General features: G+C 40.7%; 1 protein-coding gene across 3 annotated transcripts in view; it reads right to left on the bottom strand.

Annotated features, from left to right (window-relative positions):
• SEC24B (SEC24 homolog B, COPII component) overlaps window positions 1–24,719 on the bottom strand; it is a 65,596-nt gene that overhangs the window by 29,511 nt on the left and 11,366 nt on the right. For 2 of the 3 annotated variants that reach the window (XM_075286871.1, XM_075286862.1), the window contains exons 4-16: window positions 20,349–20,453; window positions 17,297–17,380; window positions 17,022–17,203; window positions 13,839–14,023; window positions 12,718–12,820; window positions 12,496–12,622; window positions 11,357–11,466; window positions 10,384–10,496; window positions 10,160–10,278; window positions 7,019–7,074; window positions 5,840–6,046; window positions 5,586–5,709; window positions 639–797 (exon numbers count right to left, since the gene is read on the bottom strand). In XM_075286871.1, coding sequence (XP_075142972.1) covers window positions 639–797; window positions 5,586–5,709; window positions 5,840–6,046; window positions 7,019–7,074; window positions 10,160–10,278; window positions 10,384–10,496; window positions 11,357–11,466; window positions 12,496–12,622; window positions 12,718–12,820; window positions 13,839–14,023; window positions 17,022–17,203; window positions 17,297–17,380; window positions 20,349–20,453 — 1,674 coding nt within the window. The remainder of the gene's footprint in view (window positions 1–638; window positions 798–5,585; window positions 5,710–5,839; window positions 6,047–7,018; window positions 7,075–10,159; window positions 10,279–10,383; window positions 10,497–11,356; window positions 11,467–12,495; window positions 12,623–12,717; window positions 12,821–13,838; window positions 14,024–17,021; window positions 17,204–17,296; window positions 17,381–20,348; window positions 20,454–24,719) is intronic. The other variant, XM_075286879.1, reaches the window with a different exon arrangement.

Below are 24,719 nucleotides of genomic sequence, written 5' to 3' on the forward strand. Positions count from 1 at the left end.
ATAAAGAAAGTACTAGATCAATAAATGAACATAACGTTTCGGTCATTTTGGACCTTCATCAGATCGGATCTAGTATAAAGAAAGCAGAGTGCGCAGCAGGGTCATGGCGTCACTCTGCTTTCTTTATACTAGATCCGATCTGATGAAGGTCCAAAATGACCGAAACGTTATGTTCATTTATTGATCTAGTACTTTCTTTATGCTTGTCAAATCTATTCATGGCGTTTATGTACCAAAAATAATGTACCAAAAATAAAATTCTGTTTCACCCTTTCACCTATTTACGGTGTGCAGCAGCATTTGTCTATACTCTACTGTGAGGGGGCAGATTTTGAGGAGGATTCTGCGCCAAAATCCGCCCCCTCTTGCCACGTGTGAACTAGGCCTAAAAATGAAAGAACAGTGAGACTGCAATGGATCATAAATGATAGCCTGGAATAAATATTGACATGGCAATTTGCATTAGGCAAGTAATGTATTTATAAGTTAACAATGACAGTGTTACTAATAAATCTGTAATATGGGAAACCACCCATACGCTTCTGAAAATCTCATTTACGAGATTAAAGTTCTGGCATTACTATAAAACACCTCTAGGACAAGGGACAGCAAAAGCTAATTTACCAAATTACAAATACCTTTTGTACAGCGGATTCTCATTACTGCTTCAAAACCAATCTTCCTAGTAAGATAATGATCCAGATCTCGCTTCAATTTATCAGCTTGAGCTGGACTGTGCTTGTGATGGAATGATGGATAGTAATAGATGCATCCAGCAGAGTACTTCGACATACAACCTGAAAAGAAATTATCAATAGCATAAAGAAATTGTTTTAAGAGCAAGCTGCCAAGATATATAATACATAAATATCACGACATACCACAGATAACTGTGAAACCTCAATGACTATAGAGCAGTGGATAAGAACAGTACAAAATCAGCAATGAATAGTGGATATGTACTTTATTTTTGTTCAGCTAAACTGCACAAAAAAAGTGCTAAGTGACAGTTTCTCTTATAAACCAAAGGCTAGTTTACACGGGGATTGTGCGGTGCATATTCTGTCGCAGCTTTCTGCTCTGGATTCAGCCCAAATGAATGGCCCTAGTCCGGAGCGTGCTGTCGCGAGGCGGACGCCTCGGCTGAATCTGGCGTGGAATCCACCTGAAGAAAGGGCAGTTCACTTCCGCTGGAAAAAAGAACGCTAGTGGTCTACATAGATCGCTATTGTGAGGAGGCGGATTATGACGTGGATTCATCACCATAATCCACCCCCTCTTGCCCCGTGTAGCAAGCAGCAGCAAAAAAAGCATTACGGATAATACAGCAGTGAAATACACTGCGCTTTTTTCCTGCATCACTCTTGACAGAAAATTTGCAGTTTTCCCCTGGTTTCTTTCTGGTTAAATTATACCTATATGGAAAATGTCAGCGCTTCTGTAGGTATAATTTACATGCGGCGAATTCCATAAATGCAACGGTTTTTGAAATCACAGCATGTCCGCTGTAGATAATTTTCTGCTATGTGGTGATGGGATTAGCCAGAATCCCAACTACTGTGAAAGTACTGTAAACTGCAACCAAATTGCGGTGTTTATGTTACATGAAGCCATAGTCTAAAGGGGTTTTCTGGAAGTTTCATATAGATGACCTCTCCTTAGAAAAAGTCATCTGTATGTGATCTGTGGGGGGACAATACAGAAAAACTGCTTGACGCTGCTTCTGCTTTTACAACAGTGATGTCACATTTGCCACTAGGCCCATCTACAGTTCTGTCCCATTCAAATGAATGGTGCTGGGCTGCAATACCAAAGCACAGTCCCTATGTAATGTAAGGCTCTGTGCTTGGTATTCAATAAAGTCAGTGCTTATATGAACACTTCAGTCTCATTAAACAGATGATCATTTGGGTGCTAGATGTCATACCCCCATCGATCTGAGACCCCTGCAACTCTCAGAAACCCATTTTAGGCTACGGCCTAAATGCAGCTTTCTTTTTTTTGCAAATTTAGCTGCAGCTTTTTTTTTTTCACAAGGTCAGTATTTAGTATCTGTTTTAGCAAGCCAAAATCAAGAGTGGAACTTACAAAAGAGACAAATTTTAAATGGAAATATTTGCACCAGTTATGTACAACCACTACTTATTAGAGATGAGCGAACACTGTTCGGAACAGCCGTTCCGAACAGCACGCTCCCATAGAAATGAATGGAAGCGGCTGGCACGCGGGGGGTTAAGTGGCCGGCCGCCGGCAAAGTCTGTGTGCCAGGTGCTTCCATTCATTTCTATGGGAGCGTGCTGTTCGGATCGGCTGATCCAAACAGTGTTCGCTCATCTCTACTACTTATGTTGGATTACAAATAACACTGCAAAATACTGACCAAATAATCCATGAGAAAATGGCCTTAGCCTGTATTCACACCATGCATATTTTATTTATTTATTTTTAATCCATTAAAATTTTTTGAGTGGATTACACATTGAACATTGAAGAGAGCGAGTAGTATTCGATCGAATACCTCCCCTGCATAGGTATTGGTGTAAAAAAAGTGCCAGGGAAGGTGGGAGGAGAATCAAATTGTTACTGCATTTACCACATGGTATTCGACAGAGTACACCAATACCTATGCATGGGAGGTATTTGATCGAATACTACTCGCTCATCTCTAGTGTTCATGCATGTAGAATATTTGAAAACCCCCGGTCCACCTATTGGAAAATAATTTTCCATAATTACAGCATGCCATATTCAGTCAGCCATTTCTGTTGCATACTTTATGGATTTAGATCTGTGTAATGCATAATCACTGAGAGGTGTAGGGAACTATGCTTAGCGAATACACCAAGTCATAAAATCTAGGAACCCCTCAGTAATTGGAGATTTTGGCCCTCAGCGAATACCGTATTTTTCGGACTATAAGACGCACCCAGGTTTTAGAGGAGAAAAATAGGGGGAAAAAAAATTTCAGGCAAAAAATGGTAAAATATTTAATGTATGGGAGTTGTAGTTTTGGAACAGCTGCAAGGCCACATTGACAGGTGACCCTGCAGCTGTACGGGGATGTATAGGGCGTTTTTTTTTGTGGGGCCAGGTGTACTTTTTAGTTATACCATTTTGAAATGTTTATTGCTTAGATCACCTTTTATTTAGATCAGCTTTTTTTTGCTCCAGATTTTTCTGGATTTTTTTTTTTTTTAACCTAAAGAGAAAAGTGTCTTCAAAAACAATGAGAAACGTATGCTGTCATCTCTATATTCTCCTCAAGCTTGACATTTATAAAAATAGGTCAGAAAATGTCTGAAGTGGTTACCAAAGGAAACACCTGCTGTTTTCCATAGAAATATTTATTTGGGCCTTTTGCAAACCATTACGCTGGGTTCACACCAGCGTTCAGTCTCTGTACTCAAGTTTCCATCTTCTGCCGGCAGAAGATGGAAACCTGTCAGACTGGGTCCGGCCGTGAGCGCCAGTGAGCATTTTATGATCTCCGCGGCGAAACCAGACACAGAGTACTGCATGTCCGACTTTGTATCCAGTTAAAAAAAAAAAAACCTGTTTCGCCGCGGAGAGCACAAAATTCTCACCAGCGCTCACAGCCGGACACTTTTCATACCCATTCAAATGAATGGGTTTGAAAAATGCCTGCAGGTTTCCGTTTCCTGCCAGTTTCGGGCAGGAAAAAGGAAACCTGAATAAACGGAGACCGGGCGCAGATGTGAACGAGCCCTTATGTGTATACACTAGAATAGGTAAAATTGAATAACTTGCCACTTTATGAACATGTATACTTAGAGTGGCCAAGTGTGCCTACTTTTTGTACATAACATAGTGAAACAGTTTAGTATCCAGTATACTCTTCTGCTATTGGGGAGCACCATAGATACAAGACCTGGAATAATGGAGACCTGGTGACACACAGAGCAGGAACCCAGCTATGTGTGTCAGAGTTTTCAATCACAATGATGAATCAGTTTAGTATCCAACCTGTCTGCTACTCTTCCTCTTGTGAAATCTGCCATTGGGCAGGCAAAATAGATATAAATTGGGGAATGATTGAAACCTGGTCATAAAGAACCTCCACTTACAGTCAGTTGTATATTTTAACCTGACTATATCAGAAGAAGATCAGGGGATAATCATACTCACATACTCATTCTGCTCTGGTAGGGATTATGGGTAAAAAATATGCAAATCTGTTTTCCAGGATGTAATTAGGAGAACAGTGCCTCTGTTTGCTGCCCTCTAGGGGCAGCCCCCATAACATCATGCATGACTTGTTTAGTGAGCCTAATAACATAATGCAGGGATTATTATCAAACTAGTATTTCTATTCCAAAAGGAACAGATTCCCAGCTATGGACAGTGCTGTTTCAATCTGTTGGATCTCCTCAGCATAGCGTAGGGATACTAGTTTGGCAGAGTGAGAGACTATAGACAAGGATCAGGGGATAATCATACTCATTAGGGAGAGTGTGCACATTCAACCTAGAGGGCAACAAACAGAGGCACTGTTCTCCTAATTACATCCTGGAGAACAGATTTGCATATTATTTACCCCTAATCCCTAGCAGAGCAGAAATGGCTTGTAAGTCTCCGTACGCCTGTGTAGGTGCACACTCTCCCTGATGAGTATGATTATCCCCTGATCCTGGTCTATAGTCTCTCACTCTGCCAAACTAGTATCCCTACACTATGCTGAGGAGATCCAACAGATTGAAACAGCACTGCCCATAGCTGGGAATCTGTTCCTTTTGGAATAGAAATACTAGTTTGGTAATAATCCCTGCATTATGTTATTAGGCTCACTAAACAAGTCGTGTTTGTTTTTGTACTGTGTTAGCCAGTGGGTATGAAATATAAAAAACAAAAATCTTGAGAGTCTTCAGTAGATGATACCTTTTTTTTAATGGCTAACTCAGAATGAATGCACATCGCCATACAATTAGAGAACAGAGAATGGACCTCCCCGTGCCAAAACATTTCTGCAGTGAAGATCATAATATCACCAGTCACACGAAAATTTTGATTTTAAGAGGGAATTTTAAATCAAGGAAACAGCGACTGATTCATGAATACAAGAGCATGACTCTATTTAACACTCTGGAGAATGGAATGAATGTCTCACATGGGTTCATGTCATGCTACAGAAATCACTGAACTAAGACAGCCATAAAGATAAGAACGTGGGACCTGTGAATTGTTTACATATTTATACTAATAAGCTTTTTCTCCTCATCCCCCTCCCTCCTGAAATCCTATCCCTATGTGTCCTGTTGTACATAAATATGCAGCCTTCAGAAATTGTTCTTAGTTATATATGAAGAAGAAGAAGCTTTGAAACGTTATATTCTGTCATCATTATGAGTTAGCCATTAAAAAAAGGTATCATCTACTGAAGACTCTATAGTTTTTTGTTTTTTATATTTCATAAACGAGTCGTGCATGATGTTAATGGGGCTGCCCCTACAGGGCAGCAAACAGAGGCCCTGTTCTAATTACATCCTGGAGAACAGATTTGCATATTTTATATCAGAAGAACTAGATAATATTATATGATTCTATAATGTATGAAAGATTTGACAAACCTAACGATGCCAGATCAGAATATTGAGAACTGAGAAGAAATAAGTCCACCGCAGTTTGCTGTCCGGAACAATCCAAAGCCAACTTCTTATAGAAATCAGTGGCAGGGCCCAAGTGTTGTATTCCCTTAAGAAACAAACAAAATATTAGAAGCAATTACATACATATACAATAACATAAAATCTTAACTGTCAGGGCAACCTGGTCACCAATGTGGGTAAACATTTGTGAATGGCACCAAGACTATACACAATACCTTCAAGCTGGATCTCTGGTTTGGATCTTCTCTAGACTGCAGAGCTCCGGCTCCTAAAGATGGCAGCTGCGTCTGAAATACTGATATTCTTCCTCCAGTGGGAGACATCAATTTACAAGCTCCTTGAAGGGCAGGGCCAAGAGCACTGTGCGTTTCTCTTGTGCTGGTAAACAAGGCAGGTAAGGCAGTCAACAAATCTTTGATAAGCTAAAAACAGCAAAAGAAGAAAAAAAGTAAAATAATATTTAGTAAAACATTGATTAACAAAGAACAGTATCCTCATTAACCATAAAAATGAAGACGACTAGAGTGTACAGCATTCACATGTGGCAGAGTTGTCGAGGTCATTGAATAGGTCTTGCAAATCCATGCACACACTGTATTCATACACAGTCCAGTCATATTAATGTGACCACCGCCTACTTTTGACATCAACGTTAAATAACCAATTGCAGAAGGCACGTGTGTTATCAGCCATCTGGGTGCACTCATCATTGTGGAAGGCACGATGGATCAACATAAGTATGCATCTATCCTTGCGGACCATGTTCACCCCTACATGTGAATTGTTTTTCCTCAGGATAATGGCATCTACCAGCAGGACAATGCAACGTGTCATTAAGATCACAGTGTACGTGCGTGGTTCGAGGAGCACCAGGATGAGTTTACCATACTCCTTTGGCCAGCAAATTCCCCAGACTTGAACCCAATCGAGAATCTGTGGAACCACATTGATCGGGTTCTTCGCGCCATGGATGCTCAACCGCGTAACCTAGCACAGCTGGCCACGGCACTGGAGTCAGCATAGCTCAACATCCCAGTGATCATCACCACAACATCCCCTCTCTTCCTGCACGTCTCGCAGCGATCCACTCTGTGAGAAGTGGTTATTGTGGATTTTGACAGGTGGTCACATTAATGTGACTGGACTGTGTATATACGAATTAGGTTTAGAATGTCATTATATCATTAAATTACCGTACCATGTTCATAAAAGGAAAAAAAAATGTAAAAAATGATATCTATAAATTCTAAGGCCAGTTTCTGACAAGCGTATTATTACTGCATTAGCCGTGTCTTATATTACTAACAGGTGACATGACTGAGGGCCGATAATGCTATTGTTTGTCTGGTTAGAAATTCTGAAAGAAAACTAAAGAGAAGAAAGAAAACTCTCACCTCTAAGCTTTCATGAAGATTTACGAGTAATCCATCAGGTGTCGGCAAGAATATTTCTGGGAAAAGCAAGACAGTGGAATAAATTACAAAAACTCCTAACCCACATGTACATGGAGCAGAAAGAAGGCAATACAGAAATTATAGTGATAAACTGGTGAAATGTCCTGGCCACCTAAAAAGGAAATGTCGAATAAATTTAATGCTTAACTCTCTGTGGTCTGTGGAGTCAGAATTGGGACCGATTTTTGGTGGGAGTTATAAAAAAGTTTATTTTTTTTAATGATATTAAACAATGATTGATACTGTAATTAATTGCATAGTTATCTCTACTGCTTCTGACTGACTACGGCTGGCAGCTATTTGTGAAGGAGTCGGAGTTAGGCTGTGGAAAAAAAGAGTAGGTGGTTTGGCTGCACAACTCTGCTTTAACCACTTAATGATACCGCCAATTTTGCCATAGTTTTTGGCTTTTTTTCATTTTTGTCCTTAGAGCAATAACTTTTTTTTTTTTTTGCTTCCATTGACATAGCTATATACAGCTTGATTTTGATGACATAAGTATTTTTAACCCCTTCCCGACATGCGCCGTAATAGTACGGCGCGTGTCGGGTCTGTAACTATGGCGACCGCCCGGGAGCCGGGCGGCCGTCATAGCCGCCGGGTGTCTACTGCTTTAAGCAGTAGACAACCGGCTCTAATGCCTCCGATCGGTCCCCGGACCGATCGGAGGCATTAACCCCTCCGGCGCTGCTGTCAAAGGCGCCGGAGGCGCCATCTTCCTGGCGGCGCATGGGCGCCGCCATTTTGGCAAGGATCGCCGGCTCCTGGAGCATGCTCCAGGGCCGACCCCCCGTTGCCATGACAGCCGGGAGCCTTGTTAAGGGCTCCCAGCCAGTCTGCAAATTCTCTCTTTTGCAGGCTGGTGTATACAGCCTGCAAAAGAGATGATGATTTTTTGCAATGCATTGCAATGCATTAGCATTGTAATGCATTGCATTAGTGATCAGACCCCCTGGGGTTCAACACCCCTAGGGGGTCTAATAAATGCAAAAAAAAAAATTAAAAAAAAAGTAAAAAAAAAAAATATATAAAAAAATATAAAAAGTATTAAAAGTTCAAATCACCCCCCTTTCCCTAGAACACATATAAAAGTAGTTAAAAACTGTGAAACATATACATGTTAGGTATCCCCGCGTCCGAAATCGCCCGCTCTACAAATCTATAAAAATATTTTTCCTGTTCGGTAAACGCCGTAGCAGGAAAAATAGTCAAAAGTGCCAAACCGCCGTTTTTTCACTGTTTTAATTCTGATAAAAATTTGAATAAAAAGTGATCAAAGCAATAACATTTCCCGAAAATGGTAGAACTAAAAAGTACACCCGGCCCCGCAAAAAAAGACGCCCTATGCATCCCCGTACACCTATGTATAAAAAAGTTATGGCCATCGGAATATGGCGACTTTTAGAAAAAAAATTTTTTAACACCGTTTTGGAATTTTTTTTAGGGGTCAAAATGTAAATAAAACCATATAAATTTGGTATCCCTGGAACCGTACCGAAACACAGAATACAGGGGACATGTCATTTCGGCTGCACAGTGAACGCCGTAAAACCAAAGCCCGTAAGAAAGTCGCAGAAATGCATTTTTTCTTCAAATCCACCCCATTCTGAATTTTTTTCCTGCTTCCCAGTACATTATATAGAATAATTAATGGTGGCATCATGAAGAAAAAATTGTCCCGCAAAAATTAAGACCTCATATGACTCTGGGAGCGGAGAAATAAAAAAGTTATGGGGTTTAGAAGGAGGGGAGTCAAAAACGAAAAACGAAAATCAAAAAATGCCATCGGCGGGAAGGGGTTAAACAGAACCATTCGGGAGTACAAGTAATGCAGCAAAAACTAACTTTTTTGTGTTATTTTGCTATGTGTGCAATCACAATGAAGAATATACTCGCCATGGACCCCATGCTAATGATGAAAATATTCGTCTTATAGTGTATAGGGGTTAATTAACTGGATTAAGAGAAATATTAATGTAAGATTATTACTTATAGGAGTGTGTCCTCACCGAGAAGAGTCTCAGTTATGGTTGTGATTTACAGAAACAGCGTGGCTCTATTCTATGTTGTTTCCATAATTCCCACTCACTTCTATGGGAACAAAGTTTAGAGACAGGCTGTTTTTGTAAAACACAATAATCAGGATCAGGTAAGTTAGGCACTGAGACTTTGGGAATATTTTAGAAATAGGTGGGGGTCCCACATCTATCAGCATTTATCACCATATTTATAAGCATATTCTCTGAATATGGCGTAAATGTGTTTCATGGGAAAACTTCTTTAGGCTAAGGACTCAGACAGCAGGGCGAAATGAAATAGCACTGCCAGAAAAAACATGGTGGAAATGCATTGCGTTTTTTCCTGCATCACTTTTTACAGAAAGTCTGCAGAGGTTTCCTCTGCTGACTTTCTGCTTCCATTATACCTACAGCCAAACTGCCGGTGTTTACGTAGGTATTAGGAATTTGCAGCATATCCACTGCACAGATTTATTTGCAATGAGTAGATGGGATTCTAGCAAGTCCCATCTACTTTGTTGGGACTGTAATGCTACGTGTTTTTTTATGCTACGTGGGGCCCTGGACTTAAACAGTATGTCAATTTCTGATGACACTCACTTTAAACCATCACTTCAACCAAACGCAATTTATTCTACCCCAATAAGTAAATTCAGCTTCTGCAGCTGATAAAATATAATACTGCATGCTGCACTAATGACCTTTAGGTGGAGACTACCCCGATGCCCACTATGGCACTAGATTTGTCTTACTCTTGCATGCCGCAAGTCTCATTTTTAATTGTATGTATTTGAATTATTTCAATAAAGATATCAGTTTTTATGATGCGTCTGTATATATTATTTTGGACATTACATATGTTAACAAGTATTAACTCTTAGCAGGAACAGTATGGGATGACTGGTCAGATCTATCCCTCCAACCTGGAATCTGAGGCTTGTTGAACTGGTTGTTAGTGCTTGAAACTCCACCAAAATCTTGGCATTTTCCCTAACATATATGTATTGCGCTTGTTCCTTATTCTGCCATGGCACAGCCTTACTTCATCTCTCTAAAAACTCACCATCGACATCAGACACGATCAGCATTTGTGGCTGTGAAAGACCTTCCTGTAAGTTGTAGAAATGCACAGTGCTGTCAAAAGTTATGAAGCCAATCTTTGTTCTTGAATCTCCCCGTAACCTTAAACAAAAATTGAAGTACAGGCAACATAAGCACAACAAATAAGGATACATAATTCTCATGCAAGAAATTATATATTGGTAATGTGCCGATGATTATACGCACTTGTCTAGATTATCCAGAAGCGACTGAGAGAAATATTGGAGATAACCAGATTCAACAGCATTGTAGGACACATCCAGAACAAACAGATAAACTGCAGGTGGTGGAGGTCGAAGCTATGGGAAAGATAAAAAATAAGGATCATTTAACATTATAAAGTGAGAAAAATCCTCCATGAAAAACTTTTTCTCTCCGTAGGTTTCTGCGGCAATATCTCCAACAGAGACTCTATGGCAGATGTGAACCTAGCCTAAGGCACAGAGAGCCAGAAAAGTGCAAAATGAAAATAAAAAATTAGCTTCTCATTGCACCTCCCCCCCATATTGACTTTTTTCAGTACATCATATAAAAGAGGTTAACATAGTGGATAACAGGTATGCTTGGATGACAAGATAACCCCTTTAGTGCAAGTACAAGCAATAGCAGATTCCATAGCTGAGCTTGACATCAAATAAGAACAAATATAGTAAATAATTATAGATATGACAAGTTACAAAACAAACAAAGCAGTGATCTGGCACTTCATTAAATGTCCATTATTTTATTACTAAGCCATTAAAATCCATGTATACAAGCAGACAAGCACAACCATATAGAATCAATGCAGTGCACCCCTGAAAAACACCGGTTTACGTGTTTCAGATTTACCAGTCTTTAGTCATAACCCAGTCGTCTTGTATACTTTTTGGATTTTAATGGCTAAAATAATAACAGTGCTGGATCGCTGCTGTTTGGACAGTGCATTACAAGTGCACTCTTTTAGGTGAGTTGACCACTATTTTTCTTCTATATGACAATTTTATTTACAAGTGTGATCTCTGATGGATATAACATTTGGGTTAGTCTTTAACACATTTTAAAAGCCATAGCTTTAATTTGAAAACCCATCCTCTTTCAATAATAAAACAGATGTAAAATATGCATAAAGTATTAGATCACAAAATTAAACAATTTGAGGCCGTACTGAGATTCTTACCATGTAATCTGATGAAGCAATGAATTCCACTGAGGAGTTCAGAACCTCAGGTCGTTTATGTGGTTCCCCATAGGATCTAGTAACTGGATTGTACATAAACTCTTCTGGTACTTGAAATAAAACAATACAAATTTTACTAAAAGGCAACAATAGAAAAAGAAAAAAATCCCAAAGAAAATAAAATTAAAAAAAAGCCACCATACAAGCAATTACATACAGTTAAATCAAATCCAAAACATAAAAAAGTCGTAAATATCTGATTGAAGAATGGAGCTACATGGGCCCATACAGTACACACAATGTGCCAGTAAATTAAAAAGGAGCAGCCCTCACCTAATGTCCACAGGAGCAGTATATCCCAGCACAAGTTAAAGGGGCTCTATCATTGGGAAAAGTCATTATTAGATAAGTACATCCTTGCATAGCCTTTAGAAAGGCTATTCCACACCTACCCTTTGTATGTAAATTGCCTCAGAAGTCTCACTGTGCACTGTCTGCTCTATGTGTATGTATAGCAGAGGCTGCTGTGCTGATGACTCATCTCTGCTATACATACACATAGAGCAGACTGTGATCACAGACACTTCCGTTGCACGGTCGAAGCTCAATAGCATATGTATAAAAACGGACTTATTCAAACACTACTGAGGCGATTTACATACAAAAGGTAGGTGTGAAATAGCCTTTCTAAAGGCTATGCAAGGATGTGCTTACCTAAAAATGACTTTTCCCAAAGATAGAGCCCCTTTAAGAGCAGTACACTACATGCAGGTCTGCTCCACAATACAGAATAGAGATACTAGTTAGTCAATTCGTGCATGCACTACACTAATCTACTTGCTGCAATGTGAGGTGCTAACTTACAGAAACTTTGACCACTGAAATACACACAATCATCTGCCACAGATGTGTAGCTTTTAGGAAAAGTCATTGAAAACTTAACATAATACATGATAATTGTACTAGACTATTCCTGAGAGAACGGGTTATAACCAATATGGCCATCGTCACAGCAACACGACTGATATTCTGTACTGTTACCTGTGATTTGGAAAACAGGGGATATATAAATCCAGGTAGCTAAGCAGATATGTCAGTCTGGCTTTGTCTTAGTAAAATAGCTGAAACATTATACTTACCATCATTTACCCTGTAACAAAGATTACATTTCCACCTTCTCTGATCAATAAAAGATACAAACGGATTGATGTATGTTCTACAACTCCTGCATCGTACGATGGTGCTTGGGGATATGGTGGGGATACGCTAAACATCACATGGAAGAAAAGGAGATACATTTAAGTGTTATAGACACATTGCACCAAGACACCTGACATTTCTGGGTATCTACAATTTCTTACTGGTTTGCTTTTAAAAGGATGAAGCATCAATCCAAGGGGGAGCTTTGCTTTGTTTAATAGAGCCTGAGTCTGTGGAATATTTGTAAGTGTGCACCTAAAAAACCTGCAGAGAAAGGACCCAGTTTTATGTAAAATTTTGTTTTATACCACAAAATATAACAAAGAAAAATAAAATGATCAAAAACCATCCAATCAGATTAAATACTAGAAAATGCACAGAAGTTGGGCTAACTGTTCATAACATGAGAAATGGAATGATTCACTAAAACAGATATGTCAGGAGGGGTGAAAAGTAAAGTGCCCATTTGTATGGAGAAACAGTCACCAATGTGTGCTGCCGCCCCATTCAATATCTACTGGACTGACTAAAATAGCAGAGCTCTGTACTTGCCAACAAAATAGGCAGCACCACCAACTCAGAAGAAAATGACTTTTATTTGGTCTATGGGCAACATTTTAATCCATATGTCCTAGATCTTTCTCAAGCACTCTGAGCTCTGTACTTACCCATCTCCATTATACCTATAGAGACTGACTGGAGCATGAGGAACATGGAAGCACTACATTAGGCTAAATGCAAGTAATAACATCTTCAATGAGCAGCTCCCCTAGCTTTAGGGGAGAGTCATCAACAGCTCAGACGTGCTCCAATTTTTACATTGCTCCCATTGACGTCTATAGGAGTTATGGAAACAGCACAGAGCAGTGTCACCCTCCTAGATCCAGAATTCCTGATCTTATGGTCAGGACTTGCTGCCATGATTTGTTGAGATGGGAATACACCTTTACCTTATTCTTGGTGCAATTTGTGCCCCAGTTTTCTCATAAACCTTCCTAAATAAGCTGTCTATAAGGCTGCTGTCGATATTACCTAATTTTCGAAAGTCTCTGAATGACAAAAAAAGTGTCTAGTTTTGCTGATATACAGGAGCAGAGAGTGCATTGTTGTATAACACCCCCCCCCCCCCCCAAAAAAAAAAAAAAGAGAAAAATAACTGTTAAAAAAAAATAAACAATTTACAGGAGATTCATTTGCATCAGTCTCTGGAGTCTGAGCTTGGGGAGCTGAAGCCAACAGTAGTAAACAACAACATTCTCTCTCGTTACAAGGCAATACCTACTCCGGATTGCAGTTCAATTTTTTAAGGTCCGCATTGAGATTTGGGGCTGGAGGTGGTAAAGATGATACCGGAAGGAGGTTCCGATCCTGAATAAGGTTGACAGGACGAAGACTCTCAGGTTGCTGGGCTTGCTGCAGACTTAATCCTGCTAGTGAGGCAGGTAATTGATTCATGCCACTGTAGTGCTAATACACAGGGGTGAATAAGAGGGAAAATACATTCAATTATTTCAAGAGAATTTCCCAGGGGAATACATTAACACACAGCGTAACAGTATGAGCCATCACTGCTACATTATAAAGCAGGGTTAAACTACATAAACACTCTGACATTGCAGGACAGGTGACCTACAGTGTATGGAAGTATTCAGACTATGTTGGGAAAAAGGAGTTGGTATACTGGATTTTACAGAGGGATAAGCCGCTTCTAGAGGTGTCTGGCAGTGCCTTTTACTCCTCATCCTATTGAAAGCACATGCATCCTGGATCAAGCCATGTGTGAATGTATATCAAAGAATCCTTTGGCATAGCCATCAACAAATAGTGAAATTGTGACCATTTCACCTTAACCAGAAATAGGGTCCACATTACTTAGAACGATTACCAATGCAAATACAATATTTACAACAAAAGACAGTGCCTTACTTTCATGTTTACCTATAATAGACATTAAGACAGACAATGTCTGTCCAGTACTTAAGGGGATTCACAGTTTATTATGGATTATACAGATAATCCAATCTTGAAACAAAACCATATTCCTCTAAACAACAATTACACATACATGTACACACGGATGCATACAAGAGGCAAAAAAAAGGACATCCAATTCTATGGTTCACATATAAGTACAAAATAAGAAAACGTGTGGTCCTCAGCATTTGGCAATCTCTAGCACTTGCGCTGAAATGAATGGAGTGTTGTGTGTGCTGCCTGATAACTGGAGAGAGGGAAGTTATGGTAAAATTGAATATGCCGATCTATGTTCTTTTTAGCTTATAACTTGACTTTTCAGCAACAGAAAGCTTAGTGAGGTGCACCATAGGAAAGGTCATTAGTACATCAAACACATGATGGAGTCAGTTTAGGGTGGGAATACATCTGACAAATTTGCAAACCTACATCTGAACAAACCACAAGACTTCTGAAACAATAACCTTTGGAAAGATGAAACCAAAGTGGAGATGTTTGGCTATAATACATAGCATCAAGTTTGGTGAAAACCACAAGAAAGCATAACACCACAAATGCACGGTGTTTTGCAGCTAAAAGAGCTGGGCACCTTACAGTCTTACAGCATATCAAAGCATTCTGAGAGCAAAATGTAAGGCCATCTATCTAACAGCTACAGCTTGGTCAAAGCTGAGTAATGCAACAGGACAATAATTCCAAGTATAAAAGCAAATCTACAACAGGATGGCGGAAAAGCAAAATAATCATAGTGTTGTGTTGGCCCAGTCAAAGTTCAGATCTCAACCCGACTGAAAAGCTGTGGCAGGACCTTAAGGCTGAGGCCACACATTGCAGCGAAAACAACACTGCCTTTTAAAAAGTGATTTTTTTTTTAATCTACTCCCCATAATTTCTAAAAGAAATTCAGCAGAAAACACAACGTTTTTAAAATATGTACCATGTTAATTTTACTTGAAAAACGGTGCATTTTCCCCAAAAAACTTAGCAAAAAAAAAAAGCGTATTCAGATTGCTATTTCAGCTGATTTCCTCAATGAACTGAAGCAACATTGTAAAGAGTGGGCCAAAATTCCACCAGAAGAATGTCAGAGACTGATAAAGTCATACTTCCAAATTATGCTAAAGGAGATTCCACAAGCTATTGATTCGTGACTTGTAATTTTCACACATGGCTTTTTGATTCTGGATGTTTTTTGTTAAATAATGAAAATGTGGAACCTGAAATGTGTTGTTGCTCACCTAACGTTGTATTAAAGGGGTCGTCCCATCACAAGGATCCTATCTATACTGCTTGTTAATGTGAATGTAAGACTTTTCCTAAATACATTGCTTCAGCAAAACTGCTTTGTTTGTCCACTAGATCACTTTATTCATTTTTTTTTTTTTTACACATCCCTTGACTTATCTGGCCATAAGTCAAGTGATGTATCTGCCTGCTCTGAGAGGGGAGGGAGGAGGGGCTAAGTGCACGGGAGCGAGCCTGGAGGGGGGGTAGTTTACACTTTGGGGGGGGGGGGGGGAAGGGGCCACCAATACAGACCCGGCATCCGCTGTAATAGAGAGGTGGATGCCGGGGAGTGTAGACGCCAGCACAGGTGAAGCCAGCAGTGGCAGGAGTGATGCTGATATTCCGGAGGGGAGGGGGGGAGGGGGGGGCGGAGGAGCGGAATAGTAGCATTGCTCCTGCTGCTGCTGGCTTCACCTGTGCCGGCATCTACACTCCCCGGCATCCGCCTCTCTATTACAGCGGATGCCAGGTCTGTATTGCATTGTGAAGGCTGTACGTCCGATGCCTAGTGCATCGGCAGCGCACACGCAGGGCCAGCAGCATAGAAGCGACGACTTCTTGCCGCTGGCTTTGCATATGTAACCCCGCCCACCAATGACACAACAAAGCCGGAAGACAGAAGAATTTACTGCAGCGAAGAGTGGTGAGTATGCGACGTGGGACAACCCCTTTAAGACCAAGGACCAGATGTTCTTTGTTATGTCCTGATACGTAAAACCATAGAATTCTAAGATGGTGTACTTTGTCTCATAACTGTGTATATTATAGTACACTAAGTTACAGTTACAATGGGCACTCCAAATTGCGACATAACTTTAAAGAAAATAACGTTCTTAATGTTTACCACATTTATAAATAGATGTGTAGCCAATATTATTACTAGTGGCTTTATTGCTGGTGGATTGTCTGGTCTCCCGTCATCTCATGTAACCCGCACTCCAATTGTCTGAATCTTATTCTGTTGTGTAGACTGGTATTCAGTCTCTTTGCAGATGGTCTCAGCCTTCCTTCAGAGAGACTGACTCCCAATCTACACCGCAGAAGCAGCAGGATTCAGAGGCTCAGGATGCAGGTCACCTGGTATTATGGGTACCAGCAACGGATGATAAATCAGTCGAAAATCCACTGGTAACAAAATTAATTGCACAGCCATTTACCTGAGGAAAAACAGAGTAATAGTCATATAGCCATAAAATGTCCTTACAGAAGCATGCTGTGAATAATTTGGCTGATGAACAGGAGTACTAGGCTGGGAGCTGTGGGGACTGGCTGCATTTTGATATCCTGGCTGGAGAGCTGGGTACCCATGGCCAAATGGTTTGGACAGCCTAGACACATTAGAGGCAGCATTAACAGGAGCCTGGATGTTTGCCGCAGGAGGCATCTCTATAAATGCAGGGGGAAAAAAAATACAGCTGTCAGTGACTGCGATTATACATGTGAACCTATGACACTTAAGACCAGGAGAGGGCACTTCACCTGTGTATCCTCCTCCTTCCAACACATCATAATTTCTTGGCTCGGATGATGCACTGCTGGTCGTGGAGGAACTTTCATCAATACCTTAAACGATAAGAACAAACAATGTAATCTCCTTGTAAGAACCAGAATTAGCATATTATGAGGGCACCAAACTATGTTCACATGTGGTCGTGTTTCCAGAAATTCAATGTCAATGCCATGTGGAAGATTCGGCAATAGCCTTTGTATTCCTTAGAGAGTATGTTAACTTTCTTTACTACTTCATAAATCAATATTTCAGGTGACTGCAACAGCTCCGGTAAAATTATTTATTAAAGAAAAGTGCCTGTGTCTTTATTTACTTTCTCTTGTTTCAGCTCTTATCTTGTACTGCTTTCAGTGATCCTGTCCAAACACATGATCTCCATAGACAGATCAGCTTACAATGAATTCTATGGAGACAGGAGAGGCGGAGGACTGATAAACAGGGTAGAGTGACACTTTAGATCGTCTACATCACATAATGAGTGAATACCCTTACAACAGAGTAGTATAATAATTCGCCTGATAATCCAGCTCCATTCTAAAATAAAACAATCACTCATATGCCTCTGCCTCTCTCTCCATAGACTTTTTTTTGCCACCTCCTTAAACCTAAACAGACTTCTGCCATAGATAAACAACTTACACAGAAAAACAGAACAACGTGAAATAAAATCAGGCAATTTACTTTAATAAAAAATATTACAAAGCTTACTACTATCACGTGCACTAGTGATTCATGATACAAATTAATAGTAGGTATGTTAACCAACTTATCATGCTTGCTTATGACGGCACCATGCTATTAATGGACATCCAGTTTTGCAACATCTAAGGCACAGCGCATGTTGTGTAATGATTCAACCTTCAAGTATCTATGACACAGCACCCCTGAAGTCCCAGGAAGTGACTCAGTGTATTTTACTACATTGCTAAAACCAAATGTCACGACTTATTCATATTTCATAAAGTGACAGCATATCACCAAGGTCTTCACGTTCATTAGAGGTAGCCTTCCCCACTGATTGACCGCTTTCTCCCTACTACAGTACCTAGGGAGAAAGCAGTCAATCAGCCAAACTCAAATATTATGAGCTCCAGAAAGCCCTCAAATCATTGAAAGAACTCAAGTGTCTGTCTCAGTATCAACTAACAAAAGTGTGATTAAATGGAAACTAATGCAAGGAAATCTGTAAAAGACAGAGGTGCATGTCGCTAATTTAGCTTTATAATTACGTCAAGTGATGCCAGAGATTAAAAGAAAACAAAAAAAAGAGAGACTATATAAAATAATGATGTTCAGCCATGTAGGAATATTAAATTACAATTTCTTATATTCCAGTTGTTTTTCCATGTTCCATAAAAATCCTCTACATACACACCCATTAGCAAAAAGGAAGGAAACAGGAAAGGCTGCAAAGGGCTTCCAAGTGAATGTTCATTATGAAAGGATCGTTTCATGGGGATATTCATAATATATTATATGGGAAGAATATGCAAATCTGACTTCCAGGATGTAATTAGGAAGCCAGTGCCTCAGTCAAGCAAACCAATAGAGTGACGATATTCCCTCAACCCTAATATATTATATTCATTGAATATACTATACCTGCATTTAAGGGGCAATCCAATCGTAAGACATTTATGGCATAGCAACAGGATATGCAGTAAAAGTCTTACAAATTCAGCTTATTTAGAGAGGACCTTTCACCATTTTGCCCACAGGCAGTTCTATATACTGCCGGAAAGCTGACAGTGCGCTGAGTTCAGCGAACTGTCGGCTTTCCCGATCTGGGCCCGGTGTGAAGAGCTTACGGTCCGGTACCGTAGCTCTTCTATGGTCAGAAGGGCGTTTCTGACAGTTAGCCAGAGACGTCCTTCTTCACAGCACAGCCAATCGCGCTGTGCTGGGAGAGCCGGGAGGAACGCCCCCTCCCTCTGCTCGCAGTACTCGTCCATAGACGAGCATTATCAGGGAGGGAGGGGGGAAGTTCCTCCCGGCTCTCACAGCACAGCGCAATTGGCTGTGCTGTGAAGAAGGACGTCTCTGACTGAGTGTCAGAAACGCCCTTCTGACCATAGAAGAGCTACGGTACTAGGACCGTAAGCTCTTCACACCGGGCCCAGATCGGGAAAGCCGACAGTTCGCTGAACTCAGCTCACTGTCAGCTTTCCGGCAGTATATAGAACTGCCTGTGGGCAAAATGGTGAAAGGTCCTCTTTAGTTTTTTTTGTGTGGCTCCCACAAAATACTGTGGACTGTGGTAAATGCACAGCAGTCTACATTTACAGTGTTTATGGTATCCAAACCGCAGCCCCCATGCCCCACACAGGTATGAGTTCCAGAGGTGGGGACTGCATCTGAAGTCCAAAATGGAGAGAACTACTGAATATTAAAGCAGAAGTGCATATTGATAATGTCCATCTAACATTATTATAAGCTGGGGATGCCATACTGGACTCTTTGTTAGTCAGAAAAGACAGGCTGGGCTCCCTGACTGAATGATCTTCAGGCTCTGGCTTGACATCACCTTTGGCCTTGTCTCACGCTGTGCGGCCAACAATTGCAAAGTATCGTTACGTTCACTACAGCTAATGAAAGTGACTTGTAATTTGCTAAGACATTGACAGGATGATCACAAAAGTTCCGAAGCAGATGATATTTTTTGTGATTGTGTTGCAGTAATGTAGGAGTTGCAATGTGATCACTTTAGCTTTCATTAGCTGTAAGGAATACAGTGATATCCTGCGTTCTTTGGCCAAAGTTCCCATGTACCACTATCCTTACTCAAAATGGTGGGATAGAGAATTCCATATCAAAGGAAGATTTGTAATGGTCCTGTGTATAAAACAACATCTATGATAAGCCTGTTGCAAACATCAAGTAGAATAAAGCAGGTAATATATAACTATATTCTTGTGAGATTCCCTCTAATTTCTGCCACGCAAATACTGCAGTATGTCAGACACAGTCATGTCAAAGGAGAGATCAGGTTAATGATTAGGATTGTAAAAAGCTAAAGCAGACCTGCTTCCTCATCATCCTCCTCCTCTTCCTCATCATCTGAGCTGGATGACAAGGGAGTTGGTGCAAAGTTAGCTTGATTATTGACATATCCAGCATACTGCATGCCTGTAAATTATAGAAAGCACAAGAAAAGTCAGACAGACAGAAAACACACCATACTGTGTAAAGGACAGAAGGCTCACACAGGATCAGGTTGTCAAATAACATTCCAAACCAAGCGGCTGTGTCAATGAAGATCTCTGATGGCACATTAAAGGCGTTTTCCAGGCTATAGATGTTGATGACCTATCAGGAAATAGCACAGCATACCAAGCCTAAAGCGATGGCTCCATACACTGTGTACTGGCCAGTTCAGATTCCTGCAGCTCTGCTCCCATGTATGTGAATGAAAGCTGAAATGCAGTAACTCAGCACAGCCACTACACAGCGTGCAAATACATTCTAGCTTTGTATACCTTGCTTATTCTGGCAGCCACGGTTGCTGATATCAGCTGGTCTGTGGGAGTTCCAGGTGTCTATATGATGATCTGATATGGACGACCTATCCTAGAAAGAGGTCATCAACATCTAAAGGGTGTAAAACCCCTTTAATGCTTTCATAGCAGCAAACCTGCAAAGAATTGTAGAATAGGGAAAAAAGGGTCTAATTTTTGAGGTCTGACTTCTGGGACAGTGAAGCTTCCATTAGTGTTTCATGTGAATGGAGCTATGCACTTCCTTGGGACTGCGGGAAAAGCAGACTTCAGCACTCCTATATAAGTGAATGGAGCAGCAGGCGCACACACACACCACTGCTACATCACAGGAAGCACTTAGGGTCCATTCACACGGAGGAAAACGGTGTGGAATTTCAGCGCTGAAAAAAAAGCCTTCCATTGACTTCAACGGGTTCCTTTTTCTGCTAGCAATGAAATTCCACACCAAACTCCTCACCATTTTCCTCCATGTGAATGGACCCTTAGGGAACATTCTGGGTTTCTTGTTCCCATGGAGTCCTCACATTTCATCCTGTGCAATGGTACTAAATGTTTTTCATGAAATAACCCTTAGAACTGTCACTGGAGACTAAACCTAAGGGCATGTTCACATGAGAAATTAAGGCATGTATTTTAGTGTTAAACAGCAGATTCAGGACCATTTTTTGTACCTAGATACGCTCCAATAGCTTCCAATTGACTTAAATGGGAAATATGCACTGTTCTCCAGCTTCTGGATTTCGGAAATTTATTTCTCTTGAAAACAGCTATGTATTTTTCAGCTTGTAAAAAATCAATTAGCTCCAAAGGGGAATCAGCTCAAGGACCTAAAGGAACCATTTATTTTTCCAATAATGGGGAAATAAGTGTCTGAACATTAGGGGCCCATTCTTGGGGAGCTCCTCTGATGGGGTCCCGTAACTAACCTCCTTACTGCAAAACCAAAGCTAGGGGAAGTGGGAATACTCACCAAGAGAAACAGGTTTGGGGCTTATATTAAGAAGAGGTTGCTCTAAGGTCTTGTTCACATCTGCGTTGGTATTCCGTCCAGGGGAATCCGCATGAGGACCCCCCGAATGGAATACGAAACGCAATTTCAAGCGGTGTGCAGTGAAAGCAGACGGACCCCATTAGTGTATAAAAACATTGGTGGTCACTAGAGGTGATATGCAGACCAAAAGAGCAAAGGTAGAGAGGTGTCTAAGCAGGCATGTCTGGTTAGGAAAACAAATTAATCCCTTTTTATATACTGAATACAAGGTTGTCAAGACTAAGGGGAAACATATCAGTAGACAGAAAAAGATAAAATATACAGTTTTGTCATAATCTATTCTTAAAGTGATACCTTGAGCAAAAGATGTAAATACAGTTATTGCACAGAGTTCAGGGACCTGCTTCATTCTCAGGGTTCCAGCCTGTACATTCAAACCCTCTCCCATTGCCCGTCATTGAATTCCTATACAGGTTTCTAAGAAATGTGCCTACAGGAGCCAGGAGCGGTAATCCAGAAAACACAGATCCCAAGATTGATGGAGCCATGTAAGGAAGTGCCTGTATTCCAGCTGTATTTTCAGTCCCAATTAAAGGGGTTGTCCCATGAAAAGCATCCTATCTATACTGCTAGTTTATGTGGATTTAAGACTTTTCCTACATACATTGCTTTATCAAAACTGCTTTGTTTGGCTGCTATCTTAATTTATTCACTTCATTGTTGACACTGCGTTTCTATGGCCACTGGGCTTATCTGCTCATTTCCCAAGTGATGTAGCTGCCTGCTATAAGGGGGAGAAAGAGGGGCTGACAAGCAATGGAGCTCCTCAGATAGGGGAGGGGGAGGTGAGAGCTCCGGGATTACTGTGCTGTCTATCTTTAGCTTTTCCACTTATCAGCCGGTTTAATTAAATTTGGCTGATAAGGGCTGAGATAGGGAGTCCATTACCTCTGTATGTAATGCAAGCTGACTCAATTCCAGCTCTGCTACATCAGTTTCCACAACAGTTTCATACTGTGGTAATGCATAGCAGATAGCAGAGCAAGTGAAACCAGCCCATCAATGTGCCAAGAAATCCAGGAAGTGAAGAGAGTACAGAGCCTGCAGGCTGCAGAACAAGAGTTATTGGAATAACCCTTTAACCCTTAAGTACCATCATGGTGTCTATCATACACCACTACCATAGACATATCATTATGATAGAAACCATGATAGAACTTAAGGGTTAAGGATCAATGATCAACAGCATGCGAGGACAATTATCAATTAATCGGTACATGCATCCCTTGTGAACATGCAGGGAACCCATTCAGAGTTTGCACAGGAGAAAGTACCGGTCATAATTATAAGCATAACACATCCACAACTTTGGTTATGAATACTTATTAAAGGGGTTGGCCACTTTCAGACCAATATTGACAAACAAATGTACAATAAAAACAATTTTCTAATATTCTAACTTTCTGTATCAATTCCTCACGGTTTTCTAGATCTCTTCTTGCTGTCATTCATTCTGTTACTTCTAGAGGATAAAACTCTGACCATGGTCATGTGATTTACAGTCCAGGGTCATGTGATGAGCACACAGGTGAGCCTGTTAGGGCTAGTTCACACGTGAGTATAAGGGGAGGTTTTTGACAGCGGATTTCGCGTCCAAAACCTCCCCTTATAATGGTGGTCTATGGAGACCGCCAGGCTTCTGTTCTCCGCTAGCGGCGAGCTGCTGCTAGCGGAGAAAAGAAAGGACATGTCCTTTCTTCAGGCGGAAGCCGCGCTGTCTCAGTCGCACGGCTTCCGCCCCCCGTAGCTCCCTCCTATGTCGGCTCATTCATCTGAGCCGACAGCAGAGGGTTAAGCCGCGACAGCGATGGTCGCGGCGGGCGGGTTTTGACAAGAGAGAGACGCGGCTCGCCGCGTCTCTCTCTGTGTCAAAACCCGCGCGGGCAGTTCACGTGTGAACTAGCCCTTATAGTCACAGCACAATAATCTGCCTGGTAATCAGCTGCGCACCTGTGTGCTAGTCACATGACCATGGACCGTAAATCACATGACCATGGTCAGAGTTTTACCCACTATAAGTAACAGAATGAATGACAGCAAGCAGAGATCTAGAAAACTGTGAGGAATTGATACTGAAAGTATATTGGAAAATTGTTTATATTGTAAATTTGTTTGTCAATATTGGTCTGAAAGTGGCCAACCCCTTTAAGTGATAAATCTGCATAAAGCTTTTAATATGAAATATTAGAAGGATAGAAGAAGAATAATAGTTGTCAGTTCTCTTCTACCATATTTAAGATGGCTGCCTGTTGTTTTTTTTTTGCTTCCAGATGGTAGGGAAGACTAGACAAAATGTTGGACAGCCGCAAAAAGAACAGTGCTGTCTGTACTTTTAAAGGGGTTATCCGGCTTTTTAAAATGCATGTTTTATTATTAGCATAAGATAACAAGTTTGACTGCTGGGACCCCCGCAGATCAGCTGCTTCTCTCTAATTGTCCTGTATACTTTAATAGGACAATAATTACAGTACTTACTACATCAGCTATTAAGCGTACGGCAAATAAGCACTGCGGTTTGTGCTAGTAAAGGGAGGCAGCTGATCTACTAGAGTCCCAGCACCTAGCAATCTAAAATTGATTGAATCAACAACGATTTTAATCCCTTACTTTTATTCTTCGGTTCAGAGTCACCTGTTGGCTTATTTTTTGTGGGACAAATTGTACTTTGTAATGGCACCACTAAATATCCTTTGCAATGTACTGGGGTTATTTTATGGCATTCACTATGCGGTAAAAATTAATGTTACCTATTCTATGGGTTAGTATGATCACAGCGATACCAAATTTATAGAATATGTTTAATGTTTTACTACCTTTGAAAATCTTTGTAAAATATAAATTTCT

Source organism: Leptodactylus fuscus, chromosome 1 (assembly GCF_031893055.1).
Source record: "Leptodactylus fuscus isolate aLepFus1 chromosome 1, aLepFus1.hap2, whole genome shotgun sequence".
In the NCBI taxonomy this organism is placed as follows: domain Eukaryota; kingdom Metazoa; phylum Chordata; class Amphibia; order Anura; family Leptodactylidae; genus Leptodactylus; species Leptodactylus fuscus.